Here is a 22,463-nt window from a genome sequence, read left to right on the forward strand (position 1 = left end):
TGTACAGCGCGTGTGATCCAGGCGCAGCGAGTCCTGGGCTGCAAAGCAATGGCGGGCGACGCTGACGGCGTCGGCATCGAGGCGCTCAAGTGGCAGCGCGTCGGGCAAGGCGCAAGGGAGCGATGTGCTAGGATTTTCGAGGAGCCGGGAGAGAGACGCTGTAATGGAAGTATGCCCAGTCGTTGCTCGAGAACCTTCGTGTCGGGTACTGGCCGTTGCGCGTTGCCCACGCGGGCGGGGTCGCGTAGGGATCTTCATCCTCAGGGCAGGGCCACGGCGCCTTGCGTGCAGGTGATTCCGGTCTGTAGTAGTAGGCCTGCCCTGGCCGTTTATACGGGTTAGCGCGCTCGGCAATCCGCACTGAGCGGCGGACCGGGATGGGCTCGCGAGGGACCGGCGCTTGCTCCTCGGGTTTGGAATTAGGATCCACTCCCTCTGCCCAAGTCGATACCTTGGTTTCCAGCGCTTCCTGCCCCTCGTATACGGTGCGGGGGCGACCGTCTCCGTCTTGGCTTCTCCTGGAGATGGTATATCCATCCGCTTCCGCGCTGTTGACCGTGATGTCGTCGACGTCCATCCCAGGCGAGTCGATGAACCATCGGGGCACGTCGCGTGCCTTAGAGACACTCCATTGTCTGATTATTCTCAGGGTGCAAAGTGACCATTGGGTGGTGACTGGCGTCGCCCAGTCGTCGTAATAATCGAAGGCGTGCTCGGCCAGGGTGCTGACAGAGTAAGGGTGCCCGTAGCATTCGACCACAGGGAAATCTTCGGTTCCTTCGATCCATGGTTCCTTTGTTATCGGATCCAGGCCGCCGTTCAGGTCTTCTTGCGTTTGTGGCTGGAGATTGAATTCCTTCTGCAGTTGGCGGGCAGCGTCTGTCATCGGAATGAAGACGTATCGGTAGACCCCGCTTGAGGGTGTGAGCTATCAATACATTCAAACGTCAGAACTATGCAAGGAGGTATGTACAAGCGACGTACCGCTGTCAGGGGACGGCGACGTGATCTGTCTTTCTCTTTGCGATTCTTTACGCCAGCCCAGTTACCAAATTCCATGACGTCAAGAAAAGTTTTGAAGGTTGGGGCTAAGATGAACTGGAAGCTCGCATAGAGATGAGCGATATCCTCCCGAACTAGGGGCAATTAGTAGGCGGTCGATGAAACCACGGTATCGACACGGATACTCACAAAACAAGAAGTTATGTGCCGTCGCAAGATGATAAGAAAGGCCACCCCTCTGAAGACCCCAGAACCACTCCGTACATGCCACCTATGGCGATGATCAAAATTAGAACATGAAGGCATTACCTAGACATACCTTCATCTCGTCCTCGTCGTCAGCTAGTTCTGGGATTAACAGGATTCTGCGCAAGTTCTCAGGTTTCGTCTCTCCTGATATTGGACATTTCAACCAAGGCTGGTAGACCATCTTCAATGACAGGCGCCGAGGCGTACAATGCGAAGAGTGAATACGAGAGATGAAAGTGATGCCACGCGAGAAGGATTGATCGCATCATCGGAACTATCCGTGCATCAGTACGGACCGGTCGCCGGTCGACCATTCATGCCTCATCAGGACTTGGACCCGACATGCACAACAACAAACCTCCAGAACAATGGGATGTTTCACAGACAATAGATGCCACGGAACCGCAGCGCGTGGCTGTCCAACGGGTCTTTGCTTACTTCGAGTACATATATAACGCCGACAACCTCTGTTCTTCGAGCCCCATCACCCTCTGCCTACTCCGCCCCCTCACCGCGCGACATGTCCTCGTCCGCGCCGGCACCCGAGAGAGGTGCTGGCGAGGATGAATCTGGCGACAGCGAACCTCCGCTTCCGCGAACGCCGAAGCGGCGACGCCCTCCGAACGATCCTGCGCTAGCGACGACACCGAAGCTCATGACGAAGGAAAGGCCTCCTGCAATCAAGAAGAAGATCGAAGCTATGATAGGAATGAAGGCTTGTCTCCTCACGGGCATAAGACACAAGTTTAACGTGGTCACGGCACATTGGTTGCGAAGAGAGCTTGCTATCAGCCACCCAGCAATGGTTAGTAGGTCTTCATTGTGTCTCCACTGGTTACTAATCTCTGTATAGTTCAACCGTCTGCAAGACAAGATTGGATCCATCATCAAATTGGACGATGGTCGCCTTGTACGACTATTGAGGCTCGATTCTTCTGACAATCAGGATCTTCGTAAGTTCATTTCCATCATCTTTACAACTTACTGAATATTGTATACAGTGAGCAGCGACCCCCACGGATCCTTCGATGGATTTTCTTTGGGCGAGGGGCAATGGTGTCTTATACCAATCGATTGGAAAGCCGGCTTGAGAAGGATCAGCAATAATCCGCACATGAGCGCACGCCAAGTACGTCTCTTCTTCTACCACCAGACCTCATGTTAACGGTGCTTTTTTACAGTGGTTCCCAGAACGGACGTGGCTGTACAAGGTACACGTCTTCGCGGGAGAAGGCCCTCTTGCGTTGATTCGTCACGGACCCAATATCCGAGCCTACGGTCCACAGTACATCTCGCAAGAACAACTGGAAAGAGACGAGTTGGTGCTTGCCGCGGAAGCCTGTCGTCCCGTCTTTACAATGCACTCCGACAACCCCAACGACGTCCAGACTATGTGGTGCGTTGATCCTGACAAGAGGCAGCCCGAGTCCGGATCCTGGATCGTGCGGTCGCATCTCAACCGTGCCAATGTCTACGCCGACACGATCATCAAGCTGCGCTATCGCTGGATGAAATGCAAGAAGGAGGGGAAGGAAATGCCTGAAGCGGACGCCGATTACTACAAGCGAATGTGGTCGGACCTCCAGTATTGGTTCCAAGACGTTCCGCCGTTGTGCCCCGCTGAACAGATCGCCATGCCTGTTCCAGACGAAGTATACGACAAGCGTCAGACCCTGGCTTACGACAAATCACGGACGGAGCCCGCGATACACTCTACCCCCGAAGTTTCCGTCAAGCCGCGACCAGTCGCCGGCAGCGCACCACCAGTTCGTGTACCGTCCTCAGGATTCCTCGCCCAGCCGGACTCTCCGCCTCCATCTCCGTCGCCATTGCGCCCCTTGTCGCCATCTCTGCCTGTGCCTCCGCCAACTACTCAAGGAGTGTGTCCTGCGGCAGTCAAGCGAAAACGCTCCGTCAAGGAAACTCCGACGGCCTACTCCAAGCCATCTCGTGGCGACACGCCGTCCGAACCCGACGCGGACTCGGAGCACAGCAAGAAGAAGAAGCGCAGAATGGCTCTCAACTACTAAGCCCAATGGTACACCGCGTACAATTATACAGCGGGTAACGGCTGCGCCCGATATCGTTGGCAGTGTCACGTCCTAGAGAGCTCGAGCCTATCGCGATGGCATCTCCTCGCTTCGACCATGTTTATCTTTCTTCTTATTCTGTATCTATTCCCATCCCATCTCCGCCGCTTCTGGTATGGCGATCTTGTATGCTTTATGTCTGTACGTGTATGTCAATATGTATTGAGCAAGCGAATAATCCGCGAGTCGAATCTTGGCGAGCCTTAGAGTTAGGGCGCCTGACCAGACTGTTCTCGTCGGCGTGGACTCATCAGTACACCTATATCTGGCGGCCAAGCCCGGGCACAATGCCAAAAGGACGTGATCGCGCGCAGATCGCCATCGCGTTCGACGGCACGACAAGTACTGGCTCAATGCCGCCTTGCAACGACGGGTCACAGTGCAATCTTGAGTTCTGAGGCTCATTCACGATACGTCAACCGCTGGGACTGACCAGTCCACGTACTGCAATGATATACGCCCATCACATGCATTGCTAGTCAGACAGACATCTCGAATACAGGAACAAGCCCCTCCAGTCGATCCGGCGCATCGTCCTCTAACCCAGGGCGTCCCAGAACCTTGACGGCCTCAAGCTTGAGGACCTGCAGAGGACACCCTGCCGCCATCCTTGCTTTGGCTAGGTTCACCAAATCCCCGCCCCGGAAGGCCACAAATCCTCCTAGCTCCAAACGCTCTAGACGAGGGAAGAGCTCAAGAGTAGTGAGCTTGGCGACGAAGTCCACCGGCACCGGTAGATCTTCCACTGCGTACCAGCGGAAATTGGTGACGTCGCGCTGAGATGCGAGCACTGCATAATCGAGAGACGATGGACGGTGCAACGTGAGATTGCGAAGCGCACACGAAGAGCGCGATAGGAAAGCTGGAAGCGAGTCCGACAGAGTGCTGTTCGACTGATGATGGCCTTCCCAGCGGAATGTGAAGTTATGCAGTGCCGGTGCCGTGATATGCGCGAGCGTATCGTAGCTGTTTGTCGCGTTAGTGTCCAAGCGGATGTTGACGAGGTTGGGCAGGTTGACGACGCCGTCGCCGATAGGGGCGTGCCCTTGCGTCTCAACTTTGAGACCGATCGTGCGTAGATTTGGGCACTGTCGGAGGATCTCCAAGACGTACATGATGGTGACTTCGTTCATAGCCAAAATTTGTATCTGATTCCATGGTAGGCCAGGTATGATTTGGGTGTGATTCGGATCCAATAACATAACAACTCGTAGGCGAGGGAAGTCGCGGAAGACGCCGCTGTCGACCGCAAGCTGGAGATGACGGGCATCGCCACTGAGCGCATGTAGTGGAGGAACCGGTTTGCCCTTTAGAACGGCGAAGTCTTGGGGGTGCTGAACGGAAAATGACGAGTTGATGATCTGCAAATGCTGCCATCGTTGCGTATGGTGAAGCAAGACGTCCAGGAACCATGCATTCGGCGGCTTCAGAAGATACGACTGATGCTCGTATTTGATGGGCTGCACCAAGGGAAGGTTGCCGGAGCGCGCGAGGAAGATCTCGAGTCGAGGGATGATCATGCTTAGTTTGCTGGTCTCTGGCCATACGCTACCCAGCAGATCTTCATCGTCAGGCGTTGACCACGTCGTCCACAGCTTTGGGCACGCGAGCGCTATAGCTATCGCACAATATTGTCAATTCGGATAGGCAACCATGCAATATTTCAACGCACCTCTCCAGGTCTTGCAAACGGCGGCCAATGCCAATGGAGCACAGAGAGGTGCACTCAAGTCTACATCGTCCCCACATGCCCATTCCATGATCTCCGAGAGGATCTCCTGCGGCAAGCGACGGATGGGCGCCATATAGCTCCTCTGCACATCCAGCACGTTCTTCAACACGTTCCTCGATCCCTTCAAGAGGTCGAGCAGGCGCTCCTGCTGGTCGATCACCGCCTCAATCTGGCTCCAGTATCCTTGCGTTCGTTCGAGGGCAGACAACATCGACTGAGCTTCCATCTCCGACGGAACATAGCCTTAGCGCAGAGCAGAGTTGTACGGAGGCGGAGGCGGAATTATGCAGGTGAAGTGGAATGTGTAGCCACAGTTATCGCAGAGGCGGTGTTCAAAGTCTTCCGAGTGGTAGAAGTCGGTGGGCAGCTCCATAGCGCAGCGTTGTTCGTACTCAAGGTCGTGGTAGACGCCAACTTGCATTCCGATCGTGCGAGGCGCGACACGCGCGCCGCATGCGTCAGCGACCTCAACCACCTTCTCGCCTGACCCAATCGCGCCTTATTCATTGCAGAGGATGAAATTGCCTTCCATGATATATAGATCGAAACAGGATATAGTGAGCGTACCAGTGAGAACGAGTAAAAGACAAAGTAAAGAACATACGAGTGATAGACTATCGGTACTACTGTACAGAAAAAGAGAAAAAGCGAGCAAGCGCGAAGACCAAACGAATGTGTCGCCGTCTCTGCCTAGCAGAGCGGCCAGCGTGATGTGTGTGGTTGTGAACAGCTCCGGGAATAATAGTAGGCGGTGCATAGGAATGCGCAATGCGAGGCCTGGATAGCAATAAATAAGAGCAACCAAAATGAGCACCTTCGTAGATGTGGATAGATGGCAAGCTCAAGGACCCAGGTGTCCGCGAGGGTTGAGCGAGGAGTATGGCGTGAAGACGTCTTCTGACGCTAGCACCGACTTGACGCGCAAGTCTTCTTCCTGAGTCTCCTGGATATATTCCTTCGGCGGCTTGGGCGCAAGCGGTGGTGGCGACGCGACGGGGACCGGCATCGGCGGCGACGGTGAGTGTCCATTTATGCCGTTGATGCCATTCGGGGCATAGCCACTGGCGCCGTTGGCAGGATAGCCGTTGCTGGCAGCGTAGCCATTTACACCACTCGCCCCGCTGCTCCCACCAGCCGCCGCATCTTCCGCTGCGTACCGCGCCTGCATCATCGCCTTCTCTTCTGCCGCGCTCAGCATCCGCGGACCACTCGCAGTCGGAAGTGGCGGTCGGGCACCCGGGCTCGCCGTGGTCTTCCTCGGCGGAGGGGACGGTGTCACCGCGGCCGCGGCCGCCGCATCCTGCGCCTCCCATCTCCGCTTCATCGCCTCCTTCTCTGCCATCGCGCTGCTCATGCCCGACGGTGGTGCTGGCATGGGCGCCGAGGCAGACGACGCGGTCACGGCCTCGAAGGAAGGCGGGAGGTCCTGCGCCGCCTCTTGTGCTCGACGATCGTTCTCCTCCCACTGGCGCGCTAGTTGCTGCTTCTCTTGCAAAGCCGTGAGCGCATTCTTGGGCTGCTGAGGGGGCGGGCTGGTCGCATGCTCAAATGATGGCGGTGCGTGATCAAAGGTCGGAGATACAGCTGCGACTGGCGGGGGCGCCTGCGAAGAGGACGATCCGCCGGCAGGGTACAGGGTCTCATAGGGCGCCGGAGACTGGATGTCTTGCTGTGTGCGCTGCACAGCTGCCTGCGCGGTCTGATACAGACGCTCCTTCTCCTGCTCCGCGGTGAGGAAGGGGCGAGGGGCAGACGAAGCACCTTGATGACCGTTGGGGAAACCGTTCCCATTGGGATGGGGCGCCGGTGCAGGTGCAGAGAAGCCCAGACCTGGAGAAGAGATGCCCTGGGTACGCATTGCCTTGTTCTTGGCCTCGTTGAACAGTCGCTCTTTCTCCTCTTCCGCGGACGGCCATGGGGTGCTGCTTCCCTGACCGCGTTGCGGCTGCGGCATCTGGATGTTGTTCGGTGGTGATGGACTTGGGGTTATCTGCAAGCGAAGTCAGCAAGCCCCTGATAGTATCTGAACCTACACTCACCGGATTCGGCGACGTCGCCAGCGCCCCCTGCACCCTCTCCACCTTCGCCCGCGCGCTCTCGAACAACTTCGCCTTCTCATCCTCCGCGCTCGGCCAGTTCGGCTTCGGCGACGTCGACACCGCGCGCGGCGTCACCGTCTGCACGGGCGGCGCCATCCCCTGCACCGGCGGCGGCGACGCGCCCTTGCCCTGCACGCGCTCGACCTGCGCCCGCGCCTGCGAGTACAGCTTTGCCTTCTCGTCCTCCGCGCTCGGCCACACCTTCTTCGGCGGAGTCTGCACGACGACTGGGGCGGCCTTGGGCGACGGTGTGCGCACGGGCGCGGGTGGGAGAGGCGGTTCGGGTTCGGGCTCCGGGGTGGGTATTTCGGACGGGAGGGCGTTCATGATGGTGAAGCGGTTGCCTGCGTTGGATCCCGAGCGTGCGGATTGCGGACGACGGCCGGAGGGCGCTGGGGTGACAGTGCTGCTGCCGGGACCATTCGCGCTGCCGGGACGTGAGGAGGCGTTGTTCGCACGGGAATTACCCGCATAGGTCGCGGGCTTCGCAGCGGTGCCCGCGTAGCCGAACTCGTCTGCCCGGACTCTGTTGGACGCTGATGGGGCTGTGCCATAAGCGCTGTGGTCATTCGATAGGCTCGTGCGCGGGTTGTTCGCAGGCGAAATGTCGAGCGTCGAGATGCTCTGCGATGGCTGGTGGCCGCCGAACGTCTGCTGCGCAGGTTGTGGTATTTGCTGCTGCAGGGAGAGACTGGGCACGGGCCCGATCCTCCTCAGCGCCTCATAGGACACATTCCGCTGCCAGTTCGACACCACAATGGGCAGGGGCATCGTGATATGCGTCCCCGTCCCCATGAGCGCCCGCACAATCAGCAAGTACGTGATGTCGATATGCCGCGCCGCATTCAGCGACGTCGTCGTATGATTCGGGCTGATCGCGCAGGTTAGCTCGCCCATGTGTTGCTGCCCGCCGTACAGCGTCGCGTTCACGGCGAACTTGTTCTCGCTGATGATGGCCTTCCGCGTGATGGGCTCCGCGCGCTTGCCATGCGTGCCAGGGCGGAAGATGGTCGTCTCCTCGAGCGCGAGCTCGAAGCCGCGGAGGATGACGGTGGAGAGGGAGTCGGACTTGAGGGTGGCGAGGACGCTGATGCGGTCGCCCGGGCCGTAGCAGGTGCGGTTCCGCTCGACGACTAGAGTTACGCCGGCGCCTGGCATCGTGCGACTTTCGGGTTGGCAGTAAACGGGCCAGGTAGAGTGTATCTCGTGCTTGTCGATGATGACGGACGCCATCTCGGACACCGTCACGGACTTCTTGCGGCGGAGGAAACCCCTAGGTGGTGGGTTAGTACGTGGCGGATGAGGGAGGAGTCGCAGCGCACTTTTTGCCCTGGACGCATAGTGTGGCGACAAGTTCGTATCGTATGCCGGCTAAGGGTGAATGAGTACGTGTATTTGCTCGCTTGCTAGAAACACACCTCGATCGCCGAGCTGGATTGAAGGGGGTATAGACTCTGGTATCCGGATGGCAAACGGAAAGTCCCCCTGCGCAGTGTCAGTAGTGTCTAGGGTAGCCGAGGTATCACGCACCGATCTGAGGGTGCCGTATTCATCGTCGCTCTGCCATAGTGTGACGGGGCTTGGTCCTACAAAGTCGAAGAACGTATTGCTCTGACCGCCTCCGGGAAGCGTCTCGACCTTGCGCAGCTCGATACGGATCCATTTGGCCTTGATGACCTGCCCCTGCGCCTGGGGGCGGACCTCGATAGCCTGCCTTGGGGTAAGTACATCTCACGGACGGAGGAAGTAGATCGCACATACGCCCTTGACGGCTGCCTGTGGCCGTGAGGGACCGGGTGGAATGCCCGGGTAGCCTGCATTCCTGTAAATTTCTGTTCGTCTTCACGCTCGACGCACTCACCGTCTACGAAGTCGACATTGGGGGGCGGGCGAAGATACCTGGGGCGGGATCAGCTGTACAGCACATGGCGCAAGGCACGCCAGACTAACAACTTGACGGAGGCCATAACGTCACTCTCAAGCGGCGGTCGACGCGCTCGTCGTTGTCGCGCTTGTGTTGGGTGTCGCCGGCGTCGTCGCGGTCAACGAACAAGAGAGGTATTTGCGACTGACACAGATCAATTGCGCCTGCTAGCGCCTGAGCACACGTGTGAATTACCCCTTGCGTCGCGGGCACCTGAAACGACCAGGCGGCGGCTTCGTCGGGACCGTCCCTCGTCGAACTTCCACGACGACTCGTAGAGGGAGGTGTGAGGGGGGTGGAGGAGCAGGGGAGAGGCGAAAGTGTAGGCCTCAAACACAGTGCAAACTTTTATGAGGACTTATACTGAGCAAGGATTCCTCAATACTTGGACTCTCCTCCCGCCTCCATTTGTTGTCAAATGGACCTGATATATATCCCTCTGGCCTCCTGTCGTTCATGTCAAATGTGCTGTTGCTGCTGATGAATGGCGCTGGGTCAGTCCGGCCAGTCAGCGAGCTCCGAGGACTTCGCGTTTCTAGTTGACGCTGCTCATCATCGTCAAGTGATGCTGTAAGAGCTTTATCTCATCCTGCGATGGCAGAATCAGCGATGAAGGTCCTCATTTGGGCTGATCTCGCTCCATGTATTAGCTGCAGATCCTGCGTTCAAGTTGAATGCATACCCTTGTGGGTCCAACAAGGCCTTCCTTTTCGGGCGATCTTTCGGGCAACGTGACGTCGTCGGGGCGGACAATCCGCGGATCCATCATCACTCTTCCGTAGACCACCACCTCTGCTCGCTGTTCCCGCCGTTCTCGACGCCTTTAACAACTCAGTCTCGGTACTATGTCCGGGAGCAACTGGCACTACGTCCTCAAGTTCATCATCACCGGTGCGTGACCCGCGTGTCGCGGTGGCGACAAGACTGATGCGCGCGGTGACCCTCAGGCGACGCTTCGGTCGGCAAGTCCTCCCTTCTCGTCCGTCTCACGGACCAACGGTTTCTCTCGAATCCAGACCCGACAGTACGTACATCTGGGTGTGCATGAGGCCGCTATTCATCCACTTACAAGCCTCCCTTTGACAGCTAGGTGTCGAGTTTGGGTCCAAGCTGATCACCATCCCCGAGGAGAATAAGATCGTGAAGCTGCAATGTGCGTGGCTATGTGCGACTAAGAGCATTGGGCTGACCATGCTGCAGGCTGGGACACGGCGGGCACCGAGTCCTTCCGGTCAATAACACGTTCCTACTACCGAGGCGCGGCAGGCTGCTTGCTGGTCTACGATGTTACATCCCGGCGAAGTGCGTCCTCTAGACCCTCCGCCTCCTCAACTCTCTTACAAACACACCCTACAGGCTTCGACAATCTCCCCACATGGCTCGCCGACGTCCGCGAACACGCTGATCCCCACCTCACTTGTATCCTCGTTGGCAACAAAGTCGATCTCTGCGAAGACAACGACGGCGCCACCGCCACGAAGCGCGACCGCCAGGTCTCGACAGACGAGGGCGAGATCTTCGCGAAGGAGAACAACCTGCTCTTTGTCGAGGCGTCCGCGAAGTCCGGCCAAAATGTCGAGCTCGCTTTCGAACAGGCGACGCGCGATATCTTGGACAAGGTCAGGAGAGGAGTGTTCGATGACGATCGGGTGCGTGGACCCTCCTCCTGAATCTGAGCCGGCGCTTATGCTGCTTTCGCAGTCACCCGGCGTCAAACTCTCCAAGCCAGCGAACACCAATTTAGCTCTGGAGGGTCAGCCATCTCACGGGACAACATGCTGCTCCTAGATCACCTCCTTCCCCCTTCCCTCTCTTATATCTGCCTATCACGACATACCCCGGCCGAGTCGAGGACATGCCGACTACTATCATACGCGCTACCGCACCGTGGAGAAACCAGGACGTTACAGTGCAAGACCTGCGAAGCACTCTAGCTCTGTACGATGTATCATCATATCTGTAAATTTATCGGGTGTAATGCTAACCGGAATATTGGACGTTGCGTTAAGTGGAGTCTATACTGCTATGGTGCGCTCTTCGTGTGTTCTCTCTGGGTTTGGGCCTTGACACACGGTCGGGAGGTAAGTACAGTTCAGCGCGTCGCAGGAGGAATAGTGCTAACGCCATGTTAGATGGGCTTCTTGGGCATTGTTGGGTTGTGAGCGGCCCTCCGTATCATCGCCGAGAGGCTAAAGGCATTCGATGAGACCGCCGGCCACTAAAAGATGCTCTTCCAGTGTTTGACTCGAGCAGTTCTAGCGCTCGCTGCTTACTTTGCACTCGCTTATATAGCGAGCCCTCTGCAGCGTTGCCATCGACAGCCATCGACCTTCCTCCCCGTCCGCTCCTTCAATTCCCCAATGTTCACCCTTTTCGAGTTCCTCTTAGCCCTTAGTGCCATCTTGGCGGTCTACGCAGCGCCGAAGATCTCGCCTGCTGCGCGTGAGTCCGCTACTGCCGAGCTCGACGCCTGCATACTTACCATACTCACAGCATCCGAGCGCCGCGCATCCGACCAGTCGTACGACGCGATGGGTGAGTACATCGTGATCGTCGATTCTTCCCCTACCATGCTAACCTGTAAACGCGGCCCTTAGCCACCTACTACGACCCCAACGGGGCCACGAGCGAGTGCGGGCAGAAGCTCCTGGACACGGACTCGTTCGCCGCTATCGCGGTCAATATCTTCAACAAGGATCTCTGTGAGGATTCTCTCTATTGCGCTGTCTCTCACTGAATGCCTGCTCGTCCATCAGGCGGCAAGACCATCGTCGTCACCCGTGAGTTGCGCCAACTTTCCCCGCGCTACATTGCGCCAGCACACTGCTAACTTATCACACCCCTTAGATGACGACAAGCAGATCGAGGTCCCCATCGAGGAAATGTGCGCCGCGTGCGATAACAATGGGCTCGCACTGTCCCCGACGGCGTACAAGCAGCTCGCGAGCCTGGAAGAAAGGACGATTTCGGTCCAGTGGGATTTCTCGGCGTAGTAACTGAGGAACGTCGGTGAACGAATTCGGCAGACTGCTAGGTGGCTACGGTCGGATCTGATTGTAACGAGGGATTAGAGATATTTATGCGTGATCTCAGGGAAGGGTAGGATGTCCGGCTTCGAGCGCGCACTTGCATTCTCGGCTCTATAGCTTCCCAGGTAAACCTGTACTGGATTGTGAAGCTGCGCTTCGTCCATACGCAGGACTCAATGTAACCGGTCATGGCGTTGACGAATCTTGCCAGGTCCTGCCACTTTCCCACGACTGCGCTAGGGCCTGCTATTGTCTTGCAACTTGTCTTTTACCACCAACACCTCCTCTCTCCCTCCTGTCAGTGATTACCATCGTCGGGATGGTGAAGCAGCCGTGGCACAAATGCCCCTTCTCCGGAGAAACAGAACATTTGTGGAGGATCTCGCTTATTCCTACTCCACCTGACGATGCAGACGAGGCCATTGAGAAAAAAGTAGGCAACTTTGGGCCGAGTTTATGTGGTTCTTCTTCTGATGTATATAGGTTGCCCTTACCGAATGGGTATGGGGGCTAAGGCGCGGCGGACTCCATTACTATCTTGCCTCGAGTCACAACACGCTGTTCTGTGCGTTTTCATTCATTTAGGCCCTTTTCATGGTGAATTGATGATGTTCAGTCCGCAAGGATATAGCGGACCTCTACGCATCATTTCAGTTTCTATTAGTGCCCACCTTCAACTTGATCAAGAAGATTGACGACTTTGCGAAGAGTACTGGTGTCTTGAATCGCGACGAGAAGGATAAATCCCGTCGTCGTCCCTTGACCGCGGTGCGCAACGTCTGACACAACTGCATTCTGCTCCTTACAAGATGATACACAGTTAAGACCTCCAAGCGGAGTGTATCGATACGTCTTCATCCCGTTTACAGACGCCGCTCGCAAGCTGCAAACGGAGTTCGACCTGCAGCCGCAGACTGCAGAAGACTTGACGGGTTGGGTGCATCCGCTCTTCGGTAACTCGGCCTTGCACGGAACCGCCGCCTTTCCCGTCGTCGAATGCCACGCGCATCCCTATTCCATCTGCTCTCTCGCCGAATCCGCGTTCAAGTACCGCAAATTCGGCACGACGATCACGGCTCAGTATTCCATCGCAGCGTTGGACGTCCTGGATCTCTGGAACGTTGATGAATCACAAGCGCGAGTTCCTCAGTGGTTCATCGACTTGCCGGAGATGTATGAGGACGATATCACGGTGATGAGCTCGGAGGCGAAAGGATATACCATAACTTCGCAAGCCGATGGCCAAGGGAACCGCATCGAAACGATTCACGAGGATGACGATCTCCTACAAGCGCGTGTGACCGAGTGGGCGGGGGCAGTCGATCCCAATTCGGTACTCGAGGAGCAGCCACCGATCCTACGTTCGCCTCTCCAGCTTCGTCGCTCGCCGCGAATTCAGCAAATGTCACAAACGTGCGGAAAATCGTCGCTTCTCCGGTCAAACTCCCCTGTACGCGAAGCGCCATGGCCTCTGCCAGAAAATGCCGACTTGTACCGGCACCCGCCTGCGTGGACGAAGCGCACTGGTCGGTTTCCGACACGCGAGTTCTCGAGTAACGACTGGGCGTATTTTTGCTACAACGTGGTTCTCGCGACGTCTAGGGGAAGGTAGTCATCTGGGCACACCCATCTCACGCGGCAACTGCTTGACGCTCAGACGCCAGTCGAGTTGCACGGTTGAGCCACCTCCCGCTGGCGGAAAGACAAACCAGTGCGCCAAGCCTCAGTCAGACGCGAGTTTCGACCCGCCTTGGTAGCCTATGGTCCTCTCGTACGCACAAAATTCTGGCGACGTACCGGTAGCGACGCTCCCACTGCGCGACCAGGAACATTCGGCGTCGCTGAGTAACTCACAGCTTCGTACGTGGCACCTTGAATTTCAGACCGACGTGCACGACACAAGGCAGAAAATTCCATCGAGACAAATAGATTCGTCGGCATACTCGTACAACAGCATATAATAGAGAATAATGGTAGAAGCGACGCATGCACCAGCACATGCGATGAAGGAGCGTTGAGGGATAGATAGAGGGATGCAGTTCCAAAGTCCAGGTAAAGCGGTCAGCGTGGGCGATAGCGGCGGCGGACAATCGATAGAAGTGCGTGTTGAGGAGTGGAAGCCCGAGACAGACGATCCGGACTGACGCGTCGAGCCTTAGAGGCGAGCGAGGCAAGACAGAGAGAGCGAGAAGGCACAGGCGTGCAGAACCTGGCGGTATTGGATCAAGCGCTCTTCTGGAGCTTGCGCTTCTTCCTGCTGGGCGCCGCGGTGTCTGGGACAGCGGCCTTCGTGGTGGTCTTGGGGTCGCGACGAGTGGAGGGCTTGGACTTTGAGCCAGGCGTGCGCTGGCGCGGGGACTTCGAGGACGAAGCGCCAGATATTTGCGCGAAGCCGCGCTTGCCAGTCGTCGCGGGCGGGTCGAGTACTGTGGGAGCACTCCGAATGACATCGCGCTTCTTGACGCTGAAGCTCGTCGCCTTGGACCGCGGGCGGCGTGCAGTCTGGGCTTTCTGGATGCGCTCAGACCTGATGACGTCTGGTTTATCGTCGGGGACAGGCATGCGAGGTTTTTTGTCTGTGCATAGTGACTTGGCCTTTGGGTTTATCCAGTATTCGGTGACCGGATAGATCTGTTCAAAAAGCCTCTCGTCCTGGTAGCTCGGAAGTGGCGTGTTAGGCTTCTTGCGATACAGCAACTTCGTCGTCGTTTCGGCGAGTACGTTGGCAGGGTTCAAGTGCGAGCGCACGATGACCTTTCCAGCCGAGGGCGGCACCTTGGGGTCAAGCTTGAACGTTGTAGTGAGGTCTGCTGGATCGTCGGAGGGTCCCGATACAGTGCTGAGAGGGCGGCCAAGGGCGGCAATCACTTGCGCGTCGGCGTCGATCTGTGCTTGGGTCGTGGTGGGCAGGTGTTCGTAAGTCCGAGGGAAGGGCCCGATGTGATAGACGCCGATAGGCTCTTCGTCGTAGAATATATGGATGTAGTAAAGATAGGTCGGTTCGGGGAACCACTGTGGGGCGGCGTGTAAGTGATATAAAGCACGAAGTCAAGGATGAGGGCAGACCTGACGAGCGCTCATGTGAGGGTTGTCTCTGATTCGTCGAAGACAAACTGCCAGCTCCAGGGGCACGAGGCACCATGAGCCGCTCCCTATGCCATGTCTGCCGTCGAACAACACATGTGCAGTGGCGCACACTGCGGCAGACGAATCAGCAAAGGATAATCAGGGCCCAGGAGAGCGACGACAACGCACATTGGTCCTGGTTGTCAGTCGAGTCGAGATGAAGCTCTCGAACTAGTGTGTGGTCCGGCAGTTCTATAATGTTGCCAATAGCGTTCTCGATACTGTAGAACTGAGGGAAAGGTCAGCATCAAGCACATGTCAATCACTTGGACAGTAGCGCGCACCAAATCCGGGTCCATCGACTTGAGCTCTCTGCGAAGACAGTGCGCATTCTCTATCGATTCAGGCGGTTGCATCCCCATAAGAAGGCAAGTCCTGGATGGGCCAACCAGATAATCCAGTCTGGATTTCATCGTCAACGGCGGGTTGGCGGGGACGTGCGTAGGCGTCCGGGTTCCCCAGGGATCATGATGGCGCGAGGCAGACCATAAAAGTACTGGCTCATCACCGCCTCCCCCGGCGCCCTTATTGACGGCGGGCCCGCCGGGTGGCGTTGTGCGTGGCATGAAGAGAGAAGAGGAGGGGCGAGGACCGTCAGGCGCAAGCCTACGCACTATATATACGGATTCCTGGACGGGTCTTTGATTGAGGTGCTACATTACTGCCTTGTGTTTTACGCGAGACATTTCATTGGTTTGTGACCTCGATATCGCCGGTTGGAGCGATGCATGGTCAAAGCAGGTCGGTGGCGGGGACAAGTCCAAATATGGCAAGTGATAACAAGGGCGGCATAATCGGACCGATTCCGGCGTTGATGCGATCAATTGTTGGAAAGCGTATTGTCTCCCGTCTTTCCCTCTCCGTCAGCCCCTTCCCTCCTCCCCTCGCGTATATTTTCATAAATATGGTCAAGCACGCTTTCTACAAATGCCCCTTCTCTGGGGAAACTGAAGAGCTCTCGAGGGTCCAACTTATTCCCGACTTAACCGACGACGCAGACGAAACGGAGGTGTGCTGTCTTACGCAGGAGCTATGTACTTCTGCTCATGGTTATAGGTGGCTTGCATCGAGTGGATCTGGGGCTTGAAGCGGGGCGGACTTCAATACTATCTTGCTACAGCCCATAATTCGCTGTATCGTGCGTCGTTCGATCAATATGTCTGCCGCGAGAGCTAACAGTTGCTGTCGAAGTGCGCAGAGACATCGCACACCTCTACGCAACCTTCCAATTCATTCTCGTGCCTACCTTCAAGGACCATTGCAACATAATGAACTTCATGAGTCGCGCCCATGTCCTCGATCGAGATGACAGAGATAAATCTCGTCGTCGCCCTTTGACCGCTGTGCGTACTTTGTATGCTCTCTCCATTCTATATCTGATCAGACATAGATGAGACCTTCGAAAGGCTTATATCGATACGTCTTCATCCCATTCACTGACGCCGCGCGCAAACTGCAAGCGGAATTCAATTTGCAGCCGCAGGCCGAAGAAGACCTCGCTGGTTGGATTGACCCGGTGCTAGACCAGCCATTGCTGAAAGGATCTGATGCTTTCCCTATCGTCGAATGCTATCCCCACCCGTACTCAGTATGCTCGCTGGCCGGTGATGCCTTTCAATATCACAACTTCGGCACTCCAGTCACGGCGCAGTATTCCATCTCTGTGATGCACATAACCGCTCAATGGGATCTCATCAAGAAAACGGCACATATTCCCCAGTGGTTTATCGACTCGCCCGGCATGGAAGAAGACGATATCACAGTATCGAGCCGGGAGGGGGACGGCTACACGGTGACCTCGCAGAGCAAGAACGCGAACGACGGCGTCAAAGTCGTCTACGACGACGAGGAGGAACTGCAGGCTCGCGTTTCTGACTGGGCGAATGTCGTCGACCCCGACTCAATACCCGAGGAGCAGCCGCCTATCCTCCCCGAGCCAATCGAAGTACGCCGCTCCGAGCGACTACGGCGGCGCTACAACCCGTACGGGAAGCCGGAGCCCGTCTACAGGCCGGACCCCATACGCGAAGCGCCGTGGCCCACGCCGGAAGACGCGGACCCATACCGGTACCCGCCCGCATGGACTAAGCGCTCGAGTCGCTTCCGGACGCGCAAGTTCTCGAGCAACGACTGGGCGTTCTTCTGCTTCAACGTGGGCCTCGCGACGCCGATAACGCGCTAACCCCGGTGGCGCGCTGCACACTGTCCTGATTGGTGTGCCGCGCAGGATCAACCCTTCGCTGCGGGCTCTCTGGTGTCGTCGCCACGACGCCTTCGATACGGTCCGCATGACCCCCCTCCTCGCCTACGCGACGACGAGGGTCGACGTCGATCCGACCGCCGCCTTTCAGGCCTCAATGACGGACACGCAATCACTAGAGCAGCACCTAGCTGCGCTGCAGCTCTTCCGCTCGCTCTTCCAGGAGGCTACGGATCAGACGCACCGCCTACTTGCGCTCGTAATGCCACCCTACAGACGCGTCCAGTCTCAATACTATGCCCAGCAAACTCCCCATGGTGGCGAGGTTCAAATACGTGGCGACTACAATCGATGCCGCCGACTCGCCCTCCTGTTCCTACGCCCTCTTCGTGCGGCATGGCGCGTCAATCGGTGCTGGCAGGCCCAGGCGTTTGTTACCATATTCGTACAATAGACAACACAACTATTGCCTCCGCTGATGCCATCAGCGTAGGCTGGACGGTCCAAGCGCGTTGTCTTCCTTCGTTCTTTCCCGTCACTAGTCCCAAGTTGTATTGAGCGTATCCGTTCCGAACATGCGCAAGCATCCTTGGAAGAAGTGTCCCTTCTCAGGCATGACGGACGATTTGTGGCTGGTTAAGCCTATTCCCGACTTAGCAGATGATGCGGACGAAATGCAGGTGGGCGGTTTTGCGGCCCCAAACCTTCTTATCTGAGCTCATGTTCTCAGGTAGCCTGCACTGAGTGGGTATGGGGGCTCAAGCGTGGTGGTCTTCCATATTTTCTCGTCGAAGCTCATAACTCACTTTACGGTACGTCACATCAGTGGCATGTACGGATAGAAGTACTGAACCTTGCTCAGCGCGCCATGACATCGCCGACCTCTACTCAAGCTACCAATTTGTCCTTGCTCCGACCTTCGAACTTGTCAAAGAGATCATGGATTTCGTGGAGCACGCGCGCGTTTTACGTCGAGACGAGAAAGATAGATCACCTCGCCGTCCTCTAACAGCGGTACGCGACTTGTATACTCCCCGTTTCCCCCTCTGACACGGTACGCGTAGTTGAAGCCTCCCAGCGGACTGTACCGCTATGTCTTTATTCCGTTCACCGACGATGCTAGTGCACTACAACAGGAGTTCGCCCTACAACCGCAGACCACTGACGATCTAACCGGCTGGGTGAACACGCTCTTGGGACCAGGATTCGAGGAAGGCTGCGAAGTCTTTCCCAGTCGAGTGCTACATGCACCCATACGCTGCTTGCTATTACGCCGAAAAGGCATTCGATTACATGGGCGTGCGCACTTTGGAGATGGCACAATACGCAACCGCTGCCTCGGCTGTCCTCGAACAGTGGAAACTCAGCACAACACCGGCACGTGTTCCTCAGTGGTTCATCGACTGTCCGGGTATGGAAGATGATGATATCACCATAACGAGCTCGCGAGCGCATGGCTACACGATCACCTCGCGAGGCAACAACGACGAAGACCGCGTCAAGATCATCTATGAGGGCGACGATGTACTACGAGCTCGTGTATCAGAATGGGCCCACGGCGTCGATCCTGAGTCCTCACCCGAGGAGCATCAGCCACCTATCCTCTCCGAACCGACTGAAGTTCGCCGCTCCGAGCGAATACGCAGGCGGTACAACCCGTCCGGAAAGCTGGGTCCCAGCACCTGCATGCCAGATCCAGTGCGCGAGGCGCCATGGCCAACCCCGGAAGACGCAGACCCATTCAAGTTCCCGCCAGGATGGACCAGGCGCTCGTGCCGCTTCCCAACGCGCACATTCTCGAGCAACGATTGGGCGTTCTTCTGCTACGATGTGGGTCTCGCAACGCCTGTCACCCAAAGCACTAGCCCTGCCCACGACGCGTCTAGCTCACTTCTGACTAGCTTGCCGCGCATCGATTGACCTTCTTGTGTGGGCTTCCCAGTTCTTTTGTCTGCAGGGTCCTTTCGCACATGCGACGGCGAGCCTTGACGCAGGAACCGTTGACTGGCTCGGACGGCCCAGCAATGTACGCAGCATTACTGAGATGTACTTCACCCGCCGTCCCAGGATATGTATTTTGAAGTAGGAACACGCCGTGGACTTAAACACACCCTAGGCACGTCCGGCGGTTCATCTGTATTAACTAGCAGCTCGCGATGTTCACACGGCAATGAAACCCTGCGCGGCAAGGATTGATACCGCCTGCTGCTTGCAGGTCTTCGATTCCCTGCAGCACATCAGCTCAATGGACACGGACTGATCCCCATCAGAATAGTACAAGTATTGCCATATTTGGAACAAAAGCGATGTCTTTGTCTCCGCTGATGCGATCAAGCGCAAGTAGGATGGTCTAAGCGCCTTGTCTTCCTTTCTCCCTTCCCACCGTCCTTCGCAGAGCATATCCGTACTGAGTATGAGCAAGCATCCATGGCAGAAGTGCCCTTTCTCAGGCATCACCGAAGACCTGTACAGGGTCAAGCCTATCCCAGAATTAGCAGATGACGCAGATGAAATGCAGGTGCGCCGGCTTACGCCAAGACCTATGCGTCTAGCTCATTCACGCAGGTAGCCTGTACAGAGTGGGTCTGGGGACTAAAGCGAGGCCAACTCCCATACCATATCGCCACGGCTCATAACTCGTTGTATCGTGCGTGACGTGGTAGCTTGCGTTTTCAGGTATACTGAATGCGGTTCAGTGCGCAAGGACATTGCGGACCTCGTCGCGTCCTACCAAGTCATTCTCGCTCCGACTTTCAGAATGGTCAAAGAGATCATGGACTTCTTAGATCATTCGCGTATTCTGCGTCGAGACGAGCACGACAAATCCCCTCGTCGTCCCTTGACAGCCGTACGCAAACCTTCTTACTCACTTCGTCGCGAATTTTGACACGAGGCGCTCAGCTGAAACCATCAAGCGGATTATATCGATACGTCTTCATTCCATTCACTGATGCTGCCCGCGAACTGCAAACTGAGTTCAGCTTGCAGCCGCAGACCGCGGACGACCTGTCCGGCTGGGTGAACCCAATCGTGGGCCCAGGATTTATGAGAGGCTGCGATGCGTTTCCTATCGTCGAATGCTACGCCCATCCTTACTACGTCTGCACTTTCGCCGAACAAGCATTGGAACATCGTAGACTGGGCACAATGGTCACGGCCCAGTATGCGACCGCTGCATCACAGGTCGTTGAACTATGGAAAATGACCACGACACGAGCGCGCATTCCTCAGTGGTTCATCGACTCCCCGAGCATGGAAGATGACGACATCACCATAGCGAGCTCGCAAGCAAGTGGCTACACGATAACCTCGCGAGGCAATGGTCAGGATGACCGCGATGAAGTCTTCTCCGAGGGCGACGACGTCTTGCATGCTCGTGTATATGAGTGGGCCCAAGCCGTCGATCCCGAGCTCATACCAGAGGAACAGCTACCAATCCCTTCCGTTGCGATAGAAGTCCGGCGGTCCGAGCGAATACGCAGGCGCTACAACCCCTACGGCAAGCCGGAGCCCGTATATAGGCAGGATCCCATACGCGAAGCGCCGTGGCCGACTCCGGAAGGCGCAGACCCATACAAATACCCGCCGATGTGGACCGAGCGCTCGAGCCGCTTTCCAACGCGCAGATTCTCGAGCAACGATTGGGCCTTCTTTTGCTACAACATCGCTCTCGCCCTGCCTGAGAAGAGCTAGCTACTTCCCTCATCATCCACGCTGGCACGTATCTCGCCTGACGCTGATACGCCCTGCGGCTGAAAAACGCGGAAAAACATACATAAACAAGCGATATATAGTCGACTTGGTCTAGATTGTATGGGCGGATCCGTATATACTGCACCGACGTCGCGACCGTACAACGGGCGCGTCGGGGGTATTTTATGACATAGAAAACCAGGAGCGCCACGCTTCCTAACCTTCAATACAACTAGTCCGCAGCATTATCCGTCTGCAATGACTGACCAAGGATAGCAGCGAGCTCTTCGGCGCCTGATCACGAGTCTGCGCGTCGTCGATGACATCCTGCGAGTCCTTTGGCGGGCCCTACTTAATCAAGTAGCCGCGCTATACGCGCTTCAAGCCTTCAGTCCTCTTGCCCCGCTGTGTCAAGAGAATCTAGATTATTGTTGGGGCTCGGACAAGCCTTCCTGCTGCTCGCCGTCATGCGGAGACACGCAGAGCACCGCGCAAGCGGAACTCGAACCATCAACGTGACTACACGTGACTTCGGGTCCGAGACCGGAACTTCGGGTCCGAGCTCGTGATCTCGGACATCGCCGAGTTGAACTCCGAACCGAGCGTCGGCGCCGCCAAGCGCTGTCCGCCCCGGCAAGGGCTTCACTCCCCGCGTATCGACAGTCTAGGCTGTACGCTCCCCGCCGCGCAGGCCTCTGAGCCGCGTCGCGCACAAGGGAACCGGTGGAAACCAGGCCGGCCTTGCCTTGGTAAACATCAACAAGTGTGGAATCGCGCCCGGCATCGCGGCGCAGGAGGATACCCGACCAGTCAACCGCTCTACCGCCAGGAACCGCAGTCATTGCGCGATTATTCGGACAGGAGAACGCGCGGATAGGCGTTATAGTTGGATTTTGACTCAGAGATAGGCATTGTGTGTTGCCGCGCGGTCTGGACGGCCGAGACGACGCGTTCAAGTTATATACCGAGACCTACATACGATTCGGGGACTTTTCCCGCCCCGCGCAGAGAAGCCCTAGTACCTACACACCACACCAAATAAACACAACCGCGTTAAACCGCACTTTACACATCATAAAAAGCCTGAACTTCCGAGCGCATTAAACCGCCTTGTGAACTTCAATCAAACCCGAAAGCGCTCGTAAGAACGCCGAGACGTCCGATTGCCCCACTCGACTTCTCGCTTCAGTCCAGCTCGTCTGGAACTGGCATAAACAACACAATCTATCCCCTAGTAATATAAATACTCGGACTCGCCCGCTCTCGTAGCGCCTCCAGTCTAGCGTGTTCATTGCTATCGTGGTTGTTGGTGTTTGGTT

General features: G+C 56.7%; 9 protein-coding genes across 9 annotated transcripts; 5 read left to right on the forward strand and 4 right to left on the reverse strand.

Annotated features, from left to right (window-relative positions):
* Nucleotides 1-127: 127 nt before the first annotated feature.
* SCHCODRAFT_02482443 (uncharacterized protein) lies at nt 128-1,432 on the reverse strand (the record flags this gene model as incomplete). Its single annotated transcript, XM_003034749.2, has 4 exons — nt 128-928; nt 985-1,136; nt 1,192-1,273; nt 1,322-1,432. The coding sequence occupies 4 exons, from the start codon at nt 1,430-1,432 to the stop codon at nt 128-130; spliced, it is 1,146 nt and encodes a 381-aa protein (XP_003034795.1).
* Nucleotides 1,433-1,719: 287 nt separating this feature from the next.
* On the forward strand, nt 1,720-3,622 carry SCHCODRAFT_02522880 (uncharacterized protein). The gene is made up of 4 exons (XM_003035565.3): nt 1,720-2,056; nt 2,105-2,204; nt 2,253-2,380; nt 2,433-3,622. Exons 1-4 carry the CDS (start codon nt 1,772-1,774, stop codon nt 3,279-3,281), a joined length of 1,362 nt encoding a protein of 453 aa, XP_003035611.1. The 5' UTR covers nt 1,720-1,771; the 3' UTR covers nt 3,282-3,622.
* A 198-nt stretch (nt 3,623-3,820) lies between these two features.
* SCHCODRAFT_02695869 (uncharacterized protein) lies at nt 3,821-5,299 on the reverse strand (the record flags this gene model as incomplete). The annotated part of the gene is made up of 2 exons (XM_003034748.3): nt 3,821-4,959; nt 5,014-5,299. The coding sequence occupies 2 exons, from the start codon at nt 5,297-5,299 to the stop codon at nt 3,821-3,823; spliced, it is 1,425 nt and encodes a 474-aa protein (XP_003034794.2).
* A 276-nt stretch (nt 5,300-5,575) lies between these two features.
* Nucleotides 5,576-9,248, reverse strand: SCHCODRAFT_02608625 (uncharacterized protein). Its single transcript, XM_003034747.3, has 8 exons — nt 9,123-9,248; nt 9,034-9,071; nt 8,934-8,986; nt 8,703-8,882; nt 8,591-8,657; nt 8,495-8,543; nt 7,113-8,445; nt 5,576-7,063 (listed from the first exon to the last, which is right to left on the reverse strand). The coding sequence occupies exons 1-8, from the start codon at nt 9,137-9,139 to the stop codon at nt 5,915-5,917; spliced, it is 2,886 nt and encodes a 961-aa protein (XP_003034793.1). The 5' UTR covers nt 9,140-9,248; the 3' UTR covers nt 5,576-5,914.
* A 623-nt stretch (nt 9,249-9,871) lies between these two features.
* Nucleotides 9,872-11,114, forward strand: SCHCODRAFT_02608629 (ras-domain-containing protein). The gene is made up of 6 exons (XM_003035564.2): nt 9,872-9,987; nt 10,044-10,120; nt 10,183-10,249; nt 10,297-10,398; nt 10,453-10,745; nt 10,798-11,114. Exons 1-6 carry the CDS (start codon nt 9,942-9,944, stop codon nt 10,882-10,884), a joined length of 672 nt encoding a protein of 223 aa, XP_003035610.1. The 5' UTR covers nt 9,872-9,941; the 3' UTR covers nt 10,885-11,114.
* Nucleotides 11,115-11,421: 307 nt separating this feature from the next.
* Nucleotides 11,422-12,188, forward strand: SCHCODRAFT_02608631 (Non-catalytic module family EXPN protein). Its single transcript, XM_003035563.2, has 5 exons — nt 11,422-11,538; nt 11,590-11,631; nt 11,694-11,798; nt 11,853-11,876; nt 11,944-12,188. The coding sequence occupies exons 1-5, from the start codon at nt 11,457-11,459 to the stop codon at nt 12,087-12,089; spliced, it is 399 nt and encodes a 132-aa protein (XP_003035609.1). The 5' UTR covers nt 11,422-11,456; the 3' UTR covers nt 12,090-12,188.
* A 256-nt stretch (nt 12,189-12,444) lies between these two features.
* SCHCODRAFT_02683537 (uncharacterized protein) lies at nt 12,445-13,883 on the forward strand (the record flags this gene model as incomplete). The annotated part of the gene is made up of 4 exons (XM_050346756.1): nt 12,445-12,558; nt 12,609-12,690; nt 12,742-12,893; nt 12,946-13,883. The coding sequence occupies 4 exons, from the start codon at nt 12,445-12,447 to the stop codon at nt 13,735-13,737; spliced, it is 1,140 nt and encodes a 379-aa protein (XP_050203183.1). The 3' UTR covers nt 13,738-13,883.
* A 465-nt stretch (nt 13,884-14,348) lies between these two features.
* On the reverse strand, nt 14,349-15,664 carry SCHCODRAFT_02481615 (uncharacterized protein; the record flags this gene model as incomplete). The annotated part of the gene is made up of 4 exons (XM_050342800.1): nt 14,349-15,137; nt 15,258-15,322; nt 15,381-15,480; nt 15,536-15,664. 4 exons carry the CDS (start codon nt 15,662-15,664, stop codon nt 14,349-14,351), a joined length of 1,083 nt encoding a protein of 360 aa, XP_050203184.1.
* Nucleotides 15,665-16,017: 353 nt separating this feature from the next.
* Nucleotides 16,018-21,144, forward strand: SCHCODRAFT_02559546 (uncharacterized protein; the record flags this gene model as incomplete). Its single annotated transcript, XM_003035562.2, has 15 exons — nt 16,018-16,260; nt 16,308-16,389; nt 16,443-16,594; nt 16,642-17,318; nt 17,479-17,840; nt 17,906-17,940; nt 17,994-18,131; nt 18,182-18,263; nt 18,314-18,465; nt 18,516-18,674; nt 18,733-19,281; nt 19,847-19,969; nt 20,017-20,098; nt 20,148-20,299; nt 20,353-21,144. The coding sequence occupies 15 exons, from the start codon at nt 16,018-16,020 to the stop codon at nt 21,142-21,144; spliced, it is 3,780 nt and encodes a 1,259-aa protein (XP_003035608.1).
* Nucleotides 21,145-22,463: the final 1,319 nt, after the last annotated feature.

Source organism: Schizophyllum commune (genome assembly GCF_000143185.2).
Source record: "Schizophyllum commune H4-8 unplaced genomic scaffold SCHCOscaffold_1, whole genome shotgun sequence".
Classification (NCBI taxonomy): domain Eukaryota; kingdom Fungi; phylum Basidiomycota; class Agaricomycetes; order Agaricales; family Schizophyllaceae; genus Schizophyllum; species Schizophyllum commune.

Coding starts and splice junctions, on each gene's coding strand:
- SCHCODRAFT_02608629 (XM_003035564.2), top strand. CDS start 9,942: ATGTCCGGGAGCAACTGGCACTACGTCCTCAAGTTCATCATCACCG. Junction 9,988..10,043: donor CCTCAAGTTCATCATCACCG/GTGCGTGACCCG, acceptor GGTGACCCTCAG/GCGACGCTTCGGTCGGCAAG. Junction 10,250..10,296: donor TAAGATCGTGAAGCTGCAAT/GTGCGTGGCTAT, acceptor ACCATGCTGCAG/GCTGGGACACGGCGGGCACC.
- SCHCODRAFT_02522880 (XM_003035565.3), top strand. CDS start 1,772: ATGTCCTCGTCCGCGCCGGCACCCGAGAGAGGTGCTGGCGAGGATGAA. Junction 2,057..2,104: donor CTATCAGCCACCCAGCAATG/GTTAGTAGGTCT, acceptor ATCTCTGTATAG/TTCAACCGTCTGCAAGACAA. Junction 2,381..2,432: donor CGCACATGAGCGCACGCCAA/GTACGTCTCTTC, acceptor GCTTTTTTACAG/TGGTTCCCAGAACGGACGTG.
- SCHCODRAFT_02608625 (XM_003034747.3), bottom strand. Junction 8,658..8,702: donor AATACGGCACCCTCAGATCG/GTGCGTGATACC, acceptor GACACTGCGCAG/GGGGACTTTCCGTTTGCCAT. Junction 7,064..7,112: donor TGGCGACGTCGCCGAATCCG/GTGAGTGTAGGT, acceptor CTTCGCTTGCAG/ATAACCCCAAGTCCATCACC.
- SCHCODRAFT_02608631 (XM_003035563.2), top strand. CDS start 11,457: ATGTTCACCCTTTTCGAGTTCCTCTTAGCCCTTAGTGCCATCTTGGCG. Junction 11,539..11,589: donor GAAGATCTCGCCTGCTGCGC/GTGAGTCCGCTA, acceptor CCATACTCACAG/CATCCGAGCGCCGCGCATCC. Junction 11,632..11,693: donor CCAGTCGTACGACGCGATGG/GTGAGTACATCG, acceptor CGCGGCCCTTAG/CCACCTACTACGACCCCAAC.